The sequence below is a fragment of the Leguminivora glycinivorella genome, chromosome 25 (genome assembly GCF_023078275.1).
Source record: "Leguminivora glycinivorella isolate SPB_JAAS2020 chromosome 25, LegGlyc_1.1, whole genome shotgun sequence".
NCBI classification, from domain to species: domain Eukaryota; kingdom Metazoa; phylum Arthropoda; class Insecta; order Lepidoptera; family Tortricidae; genus Leguminivora; species Leguminivora glycinivorella.
Window position 1 is genome coordinate 6,605,592 of NC_062995.1, and position 15,618 is coordinate 6,621,209.

The 15,618-nt window shown below is 38.4% G+C and overlaps 1 protein-coding gene across 1 annotated transcript; it reads right to left on the bottom strand.

Annotated features, from left to right (window-relative positions):
* Positions 1-5,462: 5,462 nt before the first annotated feature.
* Positions 5,463-15,422, bottom strand: LOC125239239. Its single transcript, XM_048146771.1, has 5 exons — positions 15,024-15,422; positions 13,612-13,702; positions 12,449-12,567; positions 10,934-11,090; positions 5,463-7,058 (listed from the first exon to the last, which is right to left on the bottom strand). Exons 1-5 carry the CDS (start codon positions 15,163-15,165, stop codon positions 7,013-7,015), a joined length of 555 nt encoding a protein of 184 aa, XP_048002728.1. The 5' UTR covers positions 15,166-15,422; the 3' UTR covers positions 5,463-7,012.
* Positions 15,423-15,618: the final 196 nt, after the last annotated feature.

The following is a 15,618-nucleotide window of genomic DNA, read 5'->3' on the forward strand; positions in this document are numbered from 1 at the left end:
TGCTCTTAAAGGTCACAAGAAAACGCTAACCCAACTTATCTTAAATACTACGTTGATCTTTCTTTCATGCGGGGGCTTCGCCCCTGAGCCCCCTTTGTTTGCTCTTAAAGGTCACAAGAAAACGCTAACCCAACTTATTCTAAATACTACGTTGATCTTTATTTCATGCGGGGGCTTCGCCCCCCGAGCCCCCCTTTTCTTTACTCTTAAGGATCACAAGAAAACCTTAACCCAACTTTTTTAAATACAACGTTGATCTTTCTTTTATGCGGGGGGCTTCGCCCCCGAGCCCCCCTTTGTTTGGTCTTAAAGGTCACAAGAAAACGCTAACCCAACTTATTCTAAATACTACGTTGATCTTTCTTTCATGCGGGGGGCTTCGACCCCCGAGCCCCCCTTTTCTTTACTCTTAAGGATCACAAGAAAACCTTAACCCAACTTATTTTAAATACAACGTTTATCTTTCTTTTATGCGGGGGCTTCGCCCCCCGAGCCCCCCTTTGTTTGCTCTTAAAGGTCACAAGAAAACGCTAACCCAACTTATCTTAAATACTACGTTGAACTTTCTTTTATGCGGGGGGCTTCGCCCCCCGAGCCCCCCTTTGTTTGCTCTTAAAGGTCACAAGAAAACGCTAACGCAACTTATCTTAAATACTACGTTGATCTTTCTTTCATGCGGGAGGCTTCGCCCCCCGAGCCCCCCTTTGTTTGCTCTTAAAGGTCACAAGAAAACGCTAACCCAACTTATTCTAAATACTACGTTGATCTTTCTTTTATGCGGGGGGCTTCGCCCCCCGAGCCCCCCTTTTCTTTACTCTTAAGGGTCACAAGAAAACCTTAACCCAACTTATTTTAAATACAACGTTTATCTTTCTTTTATGCGGGGGCTTCGCCCCCGAGCCCCCTTTGTTTGCTCTTAAAGGTCACAAGAAAACGCTAACCCAACTTATCTTAAATACTACGTTGATCTTTCTTTCATGCGGGGGCATCGCCCCCGAGCCCCCTTTGTTTGCTCTTAAAGGTCACAAGAAAACGCTAACCCAACTTATTCTAAATACTACGTTGATCTTTCTTTCATGCGGGGGCTTCGCCCCCGAGCCCCCCTTTTCTTTACTCTTAAGGATCACAAGAAAACCTTAACCCAACTTATTTGAAATACAACGTTGATCTTTCTTTTATGCGGGGGCTTCGCCCCCGAGCCCCCTTTGTTTGCTCTTAAAGGTCACAAGAAAACGCTAACCCAACTTATTCTAAATACTACGTTGATCTTTCTTTCATGCGGGGGCTTCGCCCCCGAGCCCCCTTTTCTTTACTCTTAATGATCACAAGAAAACCTTAACCCAACTTATTTTAAATACAACGTTTATCTTTCTTTTATGCGGGGGGCTTCGCCCCCCGAGCCCCCCTTTGTTTCCTCTTAAAGGTCACAAGAAAACGCTAACCCAACTTATCTTAAATACTCCGTTGATCTTTCTTTTATGCGGGGGGCTTCGCCCCCGAGCCCCCTTTGTTTGCTCTTAAAGGTCACAAGAAAACGCTAACCCAACTTATCTTAAATACTACGTTGATCTTTCTTTCATGCGGGGGCTTCGCCCCCGAGCCCCCCTTTGTTTGCTCTTAAAGGTCACAAGAAAACGCTAACCCAACTTATTCTAAATACTACGTTGATCTTTCTTTCATGCGGGGGCTTCGCCCCCGAGCCCCCTTTTCTTTGCTCTTAAGGATCACAAGAAAACCATAACCCAAGTTATTTTAAATACAACGTTTATCTTTCTTTTATGCGGGGGGCTTCGCCCCCCGAGCCCCCCTTTGTTTGCTCTTAAAGGTCACAAGAAAACGCTAACCCAACTTATTTTAAATACAACGTTAATCTTTCTTTTATGCGGGGGGCTTCGCCCCCCGAGCCCCCTTTGTTTGCTCTTAAAGGTCACAAGAAAACGCTAACCCAACTTATTCTAAATACTACGTTGATCTTTCTTTCATGCGGCGGGCTTCGCCCCCCGAGCCCCCCTTTTGTTTACTCTTAAGGATCACAAGAAAACCTTAACCCAACTTATTTTAAATACAACGTTGATCTTTATTTTATGCGGGGGGCTTCGCCCCCCGAGCCCCCCTTTGTTTGCTCTTAAAGGTCACAAGAAAACGCTAACCCAACTTATTTTAAATACAACGTTAATCTTTTTTTTATGCGGGGGGCTTCGCCCCCCGAGCCCCCTTTGTTTGCTCTTAAAGGTCACAAGAAAACGCTAACCCAACTTATCTTAAATACTACGTTGATCTTTCTTTCATGCGGGGGGCTTCGCCCCCCGAGCCCCCCTTTTTTGCTCTTAAAGGTCACAAGAAAACGCTAACCCAACTTATTCTAAATACTACGTTGATCTTTCTTTCATGCGGCGGGCTTCGCCCCCCGAGCCCCCCTTTTGTTTACTCTTAAGGATCACAAGAAAACCTTAACCCAACTTATTTTAAATACAACGTTGATCTTTATTTTATGCGGGGCTTCGCCCCCCGAGCCCCCCTTTGTTTGCTCTGAAAGGTCACAAGAAAACGCTAACCCAACTTATTTTAAATACTACGTTGATCTTTCTTTCATGCTTCCCCCCTCGAGCCCCCCCCCTTTTCTGTTCTTATCTTCTGGCACCATCATCAGGCCTTGAAACCTAATCGTAGTCATAGTTCATTACAAGACTTTTCCAAGAAGCCCAAAAACAGCTATGATACGATGTTCCATCATGTAGTTCCAGTTCATATCTTCCGGCTCCATCATCAGACCTTGAAACCTAATCGTAGTCAAAGTTCATTACAAGACTTTTCTAAGAAGCCCAAAAACAGCTATGATACGATGTTCCATAATGTAGTTCCAGCTCATATCTTCCGGCTCCATCATCAGACCTTGAAACCTAATTGTAGTCAAAGTTCATTACAAGACTTTCCTAAGAAGCCCAAAAACAGCTATGATACGATGTTCCATCATGTAGTTCCAGTTCATATCTTCCGGCTCCATCATCAGACCTTGAAACCTAATCGTAGTCAAAGTTCATTACAAGACCTTTCTAAGAAACCCAAAAACAGCTATGATACGATGTTCCATCATGTAGTTCCAGTTCATATCTTTCGGCTTCATAATCAGACCTTGAAACCTAATTGTAGTCAAAGTTCATTACAAGACTTTTCTAAGAAACCCAAAAACGGCTATGATACGTTGTTCCATCATGTAGTTCCAGTTCATATCTTCCGACTCCATCATCAGATCAGCTCAACAGTACCATATTATTGTATTGTCATCGGAACTACATATAGCTACCAATTTTCATTACGCTACGACTCCTGGAAGATGGTTAAATTAGCTTCCTTAGATTCCATTACATACATAGTTACATACACGACGACCTAATAAAAGCGTGTTAAAAAATTATTTAATATGCAGTTGAACATGACGCTCGAATTTCCAAAGGACACAGAAAACACATGGCCATTCTTCATACAAAAGTTTGGTTGCTGAAAGTCCCAAAATTTTTGGTTAGGTTTATAATGATTAAATGACTGACCTTTTACATTCCAATAACAATTTACTGCCTTTTAGTAGTACTTATAAGAGTTATAAGTACTAGATAACTTATATCAACCGTCCAATTTGTATAGCTTTCGTAAAAAATTAAATGTATAGAAAAATGTGCGTTTATTCTTTTTTCTATCTGTTTACATACCTTCCGTGTCATCCTATCATCCTCACAAATAATTTGTCAATGCTGAAAAAGATTGTTGACGATTTAATGAGATAAGCTGTACACTGTACAAATTTAAATTTTGCACATTTTTCAGAAATTACTGTTATTAATCCTGATTAAGTGCCCATTTAGACGGTACGAGAACTCGCATACGAGTTTTATTACATTGCGGTATTTGATAGCTGTGCAAAATTGTATGTAGCCTCAGCAGCCCGCAACGTAACTAAAATCGCATGCGAGTTCGCACGCCGTCTAAATCAGGCCTCTATTCCAGTTCCAGCGAGATTAGAACATGAAATTCCTAAATAGAGAATTTACAATAGGTACAATGAATATCTGGCAAGAACAAAACTATTTTTTTCCTTGATATTTTACTTCCCTGGTGAAATAAAACATGGCTAAACGACGTCAAATTGTTTAACGAATTTCATTTTAACCGGACTGGAAATTTCTACTAAAAAATCATTTACTTTCTCATAATTAATTATAGCGCCATCTATACATCAACGATATAACTATAGAGCGGCTTGATATAAGCGCCATCTAACAGAATTATGATACATCAGTATGTACGCTGTTGTACTGTAGAAGGAGACCAAAGTAAATCTGTAACTGGTACCGCTACTCGGCGCTAGATGACACTAAAAAAGTTAGCGATAACTGTCATCAGATGGCGCTAACATGGTTACTAACATTGGCCACTAGAGGGCGCTAAAGCACAGCTACTTCGGTATGTAAAAATTTTAAGTTTGTGCTCCACATGAAATATTGCGTTATAAAATTCATTACAACATATCATGCTTGGTACGGCCTCTGAGCTCTATTCATTTAGTATCAAGGTATAGTCCTATAAGTTCATTTAGTGAAACAAAACACGATTTGTCAAAACTTATTTATTAAAAATTCAACAATTCCTATAACATGATATGGCACTAGTAGTGTGGTCCATTCGCTAAATATAGTGGCAACTATTTGACTGTGCACATACTTATACATTAAAAAACATTACTGATAAACGATAATGGTATAATAATCGCCCTGTAAGAAACAGCGATAGAGCAATTTTTAATAGATTTAGGGCCCATTTAGACGGTTCGAGAACTCGCATATGAGTTTTATCACATTGCGGTATTTGAGCTTGATTTGGCTGTGCAAAATTGTATGTAACCTCAACAGCCCGCAATGTAACTAAAATCGCTTGCGAGTTCGCACGCCGTCTAAATCAGGCCTTATGGTACCTTTGGGGGCGCCCATTAATCACGTTATGCGATTTTGCTTTTTTTTAGACCCGCACCTCCCCCATGGTGATTTTTGGTGATATTATTAGGACTGATTCATGCATTTCGAATGTCACGAAGTCACGATGCCGCTCATTTTTAGGGTTTTTTTATACTACGTCGGTGGCAAACAAGCGTACGGCCCGCCTGATGGAAAGCGGTCATCGTAACCTTTGGACGCCTGCAACTCAAACAGTGTCACATGCGCGTTGCCACCCCATTAGAAACTTGTACATTCCCTTTTGCTGTGTTAAATACACAGTAAAAAGGAGTGCACAAGTTCCAAGGAGGGTTCGGGTTGCCGACGACTCAAAGGACAATAGACGGAATAAGTCAGTTCCGTAAGTCCTCCCGTCATCAGCACACCGCACCCTCGTTGAGCTCTGGCAGCCTTACCCACCGGCAGGAACACAACACTAAGAGTGGGGTCTAGTGCTATTTGGCTGCGGTCTTCTGTAAGGCGGAGGTACTTCTCCAGTTGGGCTCTGCTCTAGATTCGAGCGAGATGATATCCGCTGTGCTGTGTCCTACCACACAAAGCGGAATATCATTCGCTATGCCCTACCCCCTACCTCATTTCTATAGAAGAGCCAATTTTTTTTTCGCCATTTCAGCATTGGCCCCATAATACAAGTTGTTCATTTTGTGAAGTCAAAGTTTGAACGGACCTTTTTATTTCAACCTGTATTGTATTAAAAATATTTTAAGCGGGTTAAATATTTTTAAATATGTATGAGTCTCACGGGAGTTTTATAGTTAAAATTGTATTGTATTATTTTTCTATTCGCCTCTTCTTACAGAGCGAGACTTAACTTAAGATGGTCATAAACTAGAACGTTCCTTTGCTAATCCGCGAATTGATAACGTGCAAGTGCAACAGGTTAACACTGATTGACTTGCACGTTATCAATTCGCGGATTAGCAAAGGAACGTTCTAGTTTATGATTAACATGGATTTCCGCAAAGTAACGCCTGATTCCATCGATTAACTTAAGATGGGATAAGAATAAAATAAAGAAACTATGACAATCACATTATAGCTCAGATGAAGAATACTATAGATATGACGTAAGCGTACACCCGTAAGGGACAGATATAGAATAATGGAGCGAAATTAAGAAGTACTTTAAAAATGGCTGACAGTTTACCATAAACAACCTACGTAATCTGGGCGGATAATAAACTTGACGTCACGTACATATCCCTTACCGCATGTGACGTATACAATATTTGTTCAAATTTGAACTATAACAGTTGTCAGTAGAGTAGAATTTATAACGGCCAAATGTGGAACAATATGCGGTAAAGGGTTATTGTTTGCCACAAACTCGTTTGTGGCAGCGGCGGAAAAGTGAAACTATGACAAAGACAAACAATAACATTTTGCTCTCTGTCACTCTTATTATAATTTGTATGTGACCATCTCGTTCGGTAGTGGTATTATTATTTGGCTGTCTAGTCTATAGTATCCTTTGTTTAAGCATTATAGTGTGTATTACTCCATGTTCGTCTTACCCCACCTTATAAACCATTAAATTAATCTAACATTCCTTAATAAAATTATTAAAAACCACAAAAAATGCAAAATCCGATTAAACTATTAAGGGACCCACGCATTATAATACCAGTTCGTCGGAAGATATCTCATATCTGCAGTTGTCTGCAGTCATATTTGCTTCCGGCTAACCGCCCGGTATCGTCCGGAAAACTGAAAATCTGCAGGTCTCTTTATACCTTAATATCAAAGACTTAGTAAATTATAAAATGCCAATGTCACAGATCATAAAAATATCATTCACACAGTCAAATGTTCAATATCCTAACTTATGATACTTTAAATGCTTAAGTCACTACGGAAAGCACATCGTCTTGAGCTTATTGCTTTTATTTAATAATTATCTTATCTATTAATTGCAGGAGTATCTGTATGTTATCCGATTCTGTGCGGGTGACACGCCTGACGTGCCAATAAGGTTTTGAGTGTGGCGTTCGACACGAAGAGGCGTGTCATTTTAAAATCGACAAGATGTTTGTCGCCACAGCGTCAAGTTTTCTAAAATGGAACAGAGAAAACAGTTTAAAAAGTTTCCATAAAATCGGAGTTTTCATTTTTAAACTGCGTTTTATAACGTTACATGAACTCCTGTGTATGGTAATGTTAATACATTGGGAATGACAAAATATTACTAATTTATAGTAAAAAAATACTTTGGCTAAGATAAGAAATCGTCAAAATTTTGCATAATTATTTCCAAAGTTTTTCAATCTTCTAGCGAATATTTTATCATAAATTTCTTTCTACAGTCATAAACGCAATTTTAAAATATGTAATATCTTGATTTAAAAAAAATACAAAGAGAGAACGCCAAAAATGTAGCAATTAGCAGTTATAGTGGCGCCACCTGACGTGAAAAAATGTCTGTTTACCTTTCATTCGTACTTATATGTTAGCAAAATCATTCAATTTAATTCACTACCTTATTCAATCGAGATTTGCTACTCTAAAAACTAGACTGCCCTTAACTTCATAATTTAGAAGATTCCTTATCCCCGCCAAGGTAAAACAGCTTAGTACAAGCGCCGGTGCGATCAAAATCGTGTGCCTACGAGCTAAGCGATACCGATGCGTATAGAGAGAAGGAATATTCACTATCTCACTCACTCAAAAGGGAGACTGTGAGAAAGATACAGCCTGGGAAATAAAAGTAGAAATGGAACTTTTTTTTAACATACTGTTCTAATACAAAAGTGACTCAATAATAGGCTAGTTTCCTAGTTGCCGGGTTCGAATCCCGGTAAGGGCCTTTATTTGTGTGGTGAGCACAGATATTTGTTCCCGAGTCATGGATGTTTTCTATGTATATAATATAAATATGTATTTATCTATTTAAGTATATATATCGTCGTTTAGCACCCATAGTACAAGCTTTGCTTAGTTTGGGGCTAAGTTGATGTGTGTAAGGTGTCCCCAATATTTATTTATTTATTTACTTAAAATAAAATGTTTAATGCAGTGCACGAAATAAAGCACCACATAATTAGAAGAAAAATATGGACAGTGGTTATGTTTAAACATAATTTATATTTAATAACTCAAAGAGAAAGATATAAAGTAAATGAATTGACCGTGACGTCACTCCTCCGTATTTCACAGTGATTCCATATTAGCAAATCGTTTTGACAGTTCTTAAAAAGAAGCTGATTTGACTAGTAGGAAACTAGCCCATTGTCACATGCAAAACGGTTTACAAAGACAGTGGCGCCCCTATTAATTCTACTCTTTTTTGCCAGGCTATAGAAATGTCTACCTAATTTTAAATAAGGATACCTTATACAATACACACATTATCTCACTGATTCATTTTAGATTTACACTTTACTTACATAATAAAGGAAACATGATTTTTTTCAGAAAAAAAACATATAAAAACAACTCGGGGGAGATGGTAGATCATCATTGACCACGTCAAGTATAAAAATGAATAATAATCAATTACCTACTTATAGTATCATCTGTACTAATATTATAAATGGGGAAGTGTGTGTCTGTTTGTTTGTCCGTCTTTCACGGCAAAACGGAGCGACGAATTGACGTGATTTTTTAAGTGGAGATAGTTGAAGGGAGGGAGAGTGACATAGGCTACTTTTTGTCTCTTTCTAACGCGAGCGAAGCTGCGGGCAGAAGCTAGTTTACTATATTTTCTAAAAAGGAGAGAGAAACAAAACATCTTTAAATTAAAATGAGATTCAAAAAACTTCAGAAAAGATCTTAATGTTTACTGTTTAGTGCAATATCGAAAGTAAACATTATTTTTAGCTTAGTGAAGTCTAGCAAAAAAAACCTTCTAATAATCAAGCTCTTTAGAGTCCTTTACTGTTCTCATATGTATAATCAAAGAGCCATAACTGCCACGTGGTATTTTTAATTGAAAAAGTTTTAAGATTAAACTACAGATAATATTGAAAAAGTTTCAATGTGATTAAGTATAACCAAGTATAACTCCATTTGTGGATATAATTTTAATCAGAAATGTTGATATGGTTATTGAGAGTAGATTATTGCCAATCCTCGTAACGCCCACCATACAAATTTTTTGCTAAGGGATTTCGATTCTAGGTCTACTTGAAATTGAGTTTCATTTATTCGAAAAATTATAAAAACAAAAGGAATTTTACTTTATTTGTTTACATGAAAGTAGAAATTCCATTGCAACCAAATGTACATCTGATTGTACATTGGGCGGTAAGAGGCTAGAGAAAAACATTATATTTATAACATTAACTTTAAGAGCGCATTTGCATTATAGATTCATTGTTCCATGGTATATAGTTATTATTGCATTAATAAGAGTTTTGAATGATTCACGGTTATTTTCATGAGACTTATATTGACCGGGATATAGACCGTGATTACCTTTTTGATTTTTGTCGAGCTCCCGATATTTCGACGCAGTTGCATATCATGATCACGGAAAACCGACGAAGGCGAGTGGATGTCAAAGTTGCATAGACAGCGCGCGCGCGATCTACCCTCCTTGGCGCGCGTCGGCTGCGTCCACTTTCAGCGTTACCACTGGTCGCATTCACACTCGATGGTCTATCCAAACACACTACACTTACAGTGTCACTACGTTTGTTCAAATCTGACTTCACCGGTTTTTTACACAAACAAATCACTGGATTCCATACATTAGATATAATACAACTCTAATGAAAATAACCGTGAATCATTCAAAACTCTTATAGCATTAATGTCATTACTCATTACATATATTATAATTATTGTATGAATATGTATGTATTGTGCTCTGTAGGAATTTCATTTTCATTGGCACTCTTATTGGATTTCTGAGATTGAAAGTAATTTACAAATCTTTATGAAATAAAATAACTAAATGTGTTTTTTTTTATTCCCGACGCAAAAATGACGGGGTGTTATAAGTTTGACGTGTCTGTCTGTGTGTGTGTGTGTGTGTCTGTCTGTGGCATCGTAGCTCCCGAACGGATGAACCGATTACAAATTAGTTTTTTTTGTTTGAAAGCTGAGTTAGTCGGGAGTGTTCTTAATGTTTTTAACCTTTTAGCATATAGGAATAAGTAAGGGAAGAGTTGTAACTCCATACATCAGTAAATGCAAGTTATTTGTAGTGACATCTAGCGTCATCCACGCGTCAAATAGCGTAAATTATCAGTACCACTACTCGACACTAGGTGCCAACGGTGTCTCGTCTGCCAATAAAATAATATTAGAACAGTTTACAACTTATATTACAAGCAGAAGGAATTGGAAACAGAATACTGATTAATACTATTGTAATATTAGCTAAAAATTTGAGTGCATTAGACTCTTCGTTCGTCGCGACATCTATTGACAAATAGCAGTACTGATAATTCACGCTATTTGACGCGTGATTGTCGCTAGATGTCACTACTAACAACTCGCATTTACTGATGTACGGAATTGCAACTCTTCCCTCACGTATTCCTCTATGCCATCAGAAATATCGAAGCCGGCAAAGTTAGGTTAGTTGACGACCGGTCTGGCTCAGTCGGTACTGACCCTACCTGCTAAGCCGCGGTCCTGGGTTCGAATCCCGGTAATGGCATTTATTTGTGTGATGAGCACAGATATTTCGACGACAACAACGTACAAGGCGAAATCTACGTTTAACGCAGATAGCACCTTGTACGTTGGTGGGTAAGGTGCAATTTTCTGAAAAATATATAATTGCAGTTTGCACTTTATACGTTGTTGTCGTCGATTTGTTCCTGAGTCATGGATGTTTTCTAAGTATGTATTTATCTATTTAAGTATGTATATCGTCGCTTAGCACCCATAGTACAAGCTTTGCTTAGTTTGGGGCTAAGTTGATCGGTGTAAGGTGTCCCCAATATTTATTTATTTAGAGTCCCCGCGATCAGACGTACTTGTTCTTCTGCGGGCGCCGCCGCTTGAAGTTGCCCATCTGTCGCAGGATCTGCGCGTTCTCGTCATCCACTTCTCGCTCCATGCCCGACACGCCGGGCACCTGCCCCCACAGCTTCAGCTTCGTGGGCAGGTAGATGAGCCCCAGCAGGGTTATTACTGGAATTAATAAATAAATATTTAACCCCCGACTCAAAAACGACAGGGTATCTAAATCGGTTCATCCCTTCGGGAGCTACAATGCCTCAGACACACACACAGACAGACAGACAGACAGACAGACAGACAAACAGACAGACAGACAGACAGACACGGCAAACTTATAATTATAACACCCCTTCGTCGTTGCGTCAGGGGTTAATTATATTATAATGGTTCTTAGAACAAATTAATTTATCCTCATAGAAAATAATTTAATTCGTATTTTTTTAGTAGACACACTTCTATTTTATTAACTACTAGCTTTTGCCCGCGGCTTCGCTCGCGTTAGAAAGAGACAAAAAGTAGCCTATGTCACTCTCCATCCCTTCAACTATCTCCACTTAAAAAATCACAATTCATCGCTCCGTTTTTCCGTGAAAGGCGGACAAACAGACACACACACTTTCCCATTTATAATATTAGTATGGATAAACTGAAATAAATCTCATATACAAAGAAAAAGTGACCAAGGCCTCCAAGTGCTCTTGGATATTATTTTCTATGCGATTAAATTAATTTGTTCTAAGAATTAGCACGGCAGCGCGGTCTCTCTTTGCTAACTCGTAATCACATGAGTTGATTCAGTTAGGAGATCGAATTAGTTTCTTGCCACCGTGTCCGAATGGCCGAGTAGTTTAGGCATCCGTCGCGATAACGGAGGACGCTGGTTCGGATCCAGCCTTGATCGCTTGGAGGCCTTGGTCACTTTTTCTTTGTATATGACATTGAATTACTATGTACTAACATACTAGAAATGACAACCCAAACAAAGTCTATGCTCCGGCCGGCAGCGCGGGGCGCATGCGTGGGGAGGTACCGTGTCATAGAATATGACTTGACCAATGACCACCTCGACGCGACACTTTTAGTCTAGACCTTTGTTTTATACTTTTTGCAAAATACTATTTCCATTTGTTAGCCGGGGTTATGTCGGGGTTTTTTTCAAAAGTTTAATTTTGTGGTTAGGTTATTTATTGGCATGAGTTACAAACTTCCTTTCCGCACGTAAGGTATATGGTACGACTTTTTTCAGTACAGATATCCCTCTGAAGTTTCGGCCTGGCAAAAAACGAACCATTTTATGCACTATTGCGGCAAAAGCACCATCTGTACTGAATTAAAAACAATTTACACACATTGTAACATAATAGTTTTTTTTTTAATTATAAATGGGCTTACTCTTGGCCACAGACTAGCTGAAGGCAAAGACGTGGCCTACGATGGAGTGAGCTCGCCCAGAAGATGCCTGTCCACTTGATTTGAAGGTGGCCGGGTTATATGAGGTCATTCCATGTTACCAAATAGGAGGTACTTACTGTTAAGTATGCACGGGAACACGACATAGAAGTTGAGGTTGGTCGAGTGGTAACAGAAGGCCTCGGTGAAGTACAGAACGATGGTCAGCATGAGGGACCAGTAGCCCATGGACACCACACTGCAATATAATATATTTAGATATATACCATAGAGGAATAAGTAAAGGAAGAGTTGTAACTCCATAAATCAATAAAGGCGAGTTATTTGTAGTGACATCTAGCGTCAATCACGAGTCAAATAGCCAAATTATCAGTACCAGTACTTGACACTAGGTGCCAACAGTGTCGCGTCTGCCAAAAATGTAATATTAAAACAGTTTACAACTTATATTACAAGCAGAAGGAATTGAAAACAGAGTACTGATTAATGCTATTGTAATATTAGTTAAAATTGTTGAGCATTAGACTTTTTGTTCGTCGCGACATCTATTGACAAGTAGCAGTACTGATAATTTAGGCTAGTTGTCGCGTAGATGACGCTGGATGTCACTACAAATAACTTGCATTTACTGATCTATAGAGACAACTCTTCCCTTACTTATTCCTCTATGATAAATACTAAATCTAATATTAGCAAGTTGTTTTGACAGTTCTTAAAAAGAAGCTGATTTGACTACTAGGAAACTAGCCTATTCTAAAGTATGTCACTGAAACTTGAGCAATTTCATGTGCATACAGATGTGATTTAGTTAATGTATGCTGATGATCCTCATTCTGGGTCGTATCTGTCCCAACAGTCTCCATTGCAGTTCAGCAGGGTAATACAGCGAGAATTATGGGAACTTTTGAACCCAGTACGATCCAGGGAAGAATATTTTAGTTTTAGTAATGTTTATGACCTGATTTGTATTAATGAATGACTCATTTGACATAAATAACATAATGTAACATACTTTGATGAAGCCTGCGCTGTGGATGTATTTTGTAAAGTGCTGTGTAACATATTTCATTGAAACTTAGTCTAAATTTGTTTTTTATCGTGCAGAAACGTCTGCGAGCGATATTACATATTTTTAAATAAAAGGAAAAATGGAAAAATTCACAAGTCCTGACGGAGGTGTAAATTTTTCCATTTTTCCTTTAATTTAAAAATATGATACTTAGTCTAGTCTAAATTAAACATTTTCTCTATGTGAATGTATGTATGTCTATTAGTAACTTACGGTCTGTAATGTATGTAAAGCGTACAGTGGATGAGCGCCAAAGCCTTCAGCACCGAATACATTCCGAGCATTCGGGAGATTGTAAAATCCCCTGAAACATGAACAAAAATGTACAGTCCACCAATTGGAACCCTAGGCCCAGGGAGACTAGAGATAAGGAGGAAAGTCTGTCGAAGTAGAACAGTCGCAAAAATGACCGGCTGAGGCCTTGTAATTGCAGTTATAAATCTCTCCGCTTGGAGCGCATGTCTCGCTCAATGATCAGCGATGTGAGATGACATTAGACGTTTTTTTCTCTAGGCTAATTTCGTCAGACTGAGCAAGTCAAGACGTAGTCCCGTGGTAGTGCGCTGGCTTCGTACGCAGATGTTCTCGGGTTCGATTCTGACAGCGATCTTTTTGCGTTTTGTTTTTTTTTATACATTAATTTTCTTTGTGTATATTATTTGTGTTTATTTATTGTTTTATTCATACAAATGTTAACTTAAGACCTTTTACATTGTTTGCCCCGTCTTAGGATTCTTCGGTAATGTTGTAAGTCTTGCAAATGAAATTTTGAAAAGTTGTAACAAAACAAAATATTTTTGGACATTAAAAAAATAAAATAATTCAAGAAAAATATTAGTAGAAAAAAAAAAAGGTCTCATCAGGATTTGAACCCGGGAACTCTTGCTCCGTAGGCGGGGTCACTACCGAGAAGGCAAAGAGATTGTCAAACCCTTATGCACCTGTGATTGCAGCGCCACCTATCTTTTCTTTTATATGTGCACTTCTGATACTTAAAGCTTTCGCTCCTTATATTTCTAATCTCCATACCTAGGCCACTCTACAATCATGTCAGAATGACAAGCAGTAAGAGATTTTCTTACAATCTGATTTATAATGTCACTATGACATAGTTCTAGTTCAGTGGCCTAGGGTTCCAATTGGTTGACTGTACTATCACTACATTTGATTCTTAGTCCTAATAATAAGAAGAGGCCTGTACCTCCAATGAGGGTTCTGGTGTAACATAGAATTAATAACTTTTTTAAAATATCATGTTAGATTTAAGAAATAAATTTATTTTTATTATATTTATGGAAGTGAAATACTTCGTTTTACTGTGGCAACACTTAGAGTATACTTAGATAGACTGGGGATTCTAACAGGTCACATTGAGGTCTAATTAGAAACCAATATACAATACTCTTCATTGTACACCTCACAAAATAACATAATGACCTGTCTACAGATAATTTCTAAATAGGTAAATATTTTGTTTCTGTTACTTTTGGAAACTAGTTTCAATTAAATCAGAGATGGTTAATATAGTCTACCTAAAGTAAGTAATGTTATTTTTAAGTTAGATCTAAGTTGGAAGAAATAGGCTAGATATTTAACTAGAAATAGATCAGGCCGAAATAACTCACCATCCAAGTGCTCAGTCTCCCCTTGGTGACTGAGGAACGACCGTCGCTCGATGTAAGACCGGCCGGCGGTCCCCAAATCCATGAAAGCAACGAATGCTATCCATCCTCGAAACGCGTATAAAACTTTATTTTGCACTGCCATAACTTATTTATAAAGTATCTAATATCAAAATACTAATGTTTACACCTAATTTAATACCTTCAGCTTGATCTAAATCCTAAAATTAGCTTAGAATCAGATACAACTTCATACACAAGAGTTCCAAGTAAGCAAATCACCTAATTAAATTAGGCGGGCCGGTTTGTAGCCCTAAAACTATAGCCACCACGTGCCCGTGTGCATCGCACTGCGGTATTTTACCTGCAATACATTTTTTTATATATAAAATTTATAATTAGATGTGAATTTCCAGCTGAGGCCGTTCGCGCACAATCTGTAAGTGTCAGACGTCAGGTTGACATACGAACCGACAGTTCCGGTTGGGGTTACTGGAGGTAAATAATACATTCATGAACAACGTGAACAATATGGAATAAAATAATCATAATGATTTTATTGTATTAGACTTTAAAATAAGTTTATTATGACTAGAAG

Coding starts and splice junctions, on each gene's coding strand:
- LOC125239239 (XM_048146771.1), bottom strand. CDS start 15,165: ATGGCAGTGCAAAATAAAGTTTTATACGCGTTTCGAGGATGGATAGCA. Junction 13,703..15,023: donor GGAGACTGAGCACTTGGATG/GTGAGTTATTTC, acceptor TTCATGTTTCAG/GGGATTTTACAATCTCCCGA. Junction 12,568..13,611: donor CTTTACATACATTACAGACC/GTAAGTTACTAA, acceptor ATTATATTGCAG/TGTGGTGTCCATGGGCTACT.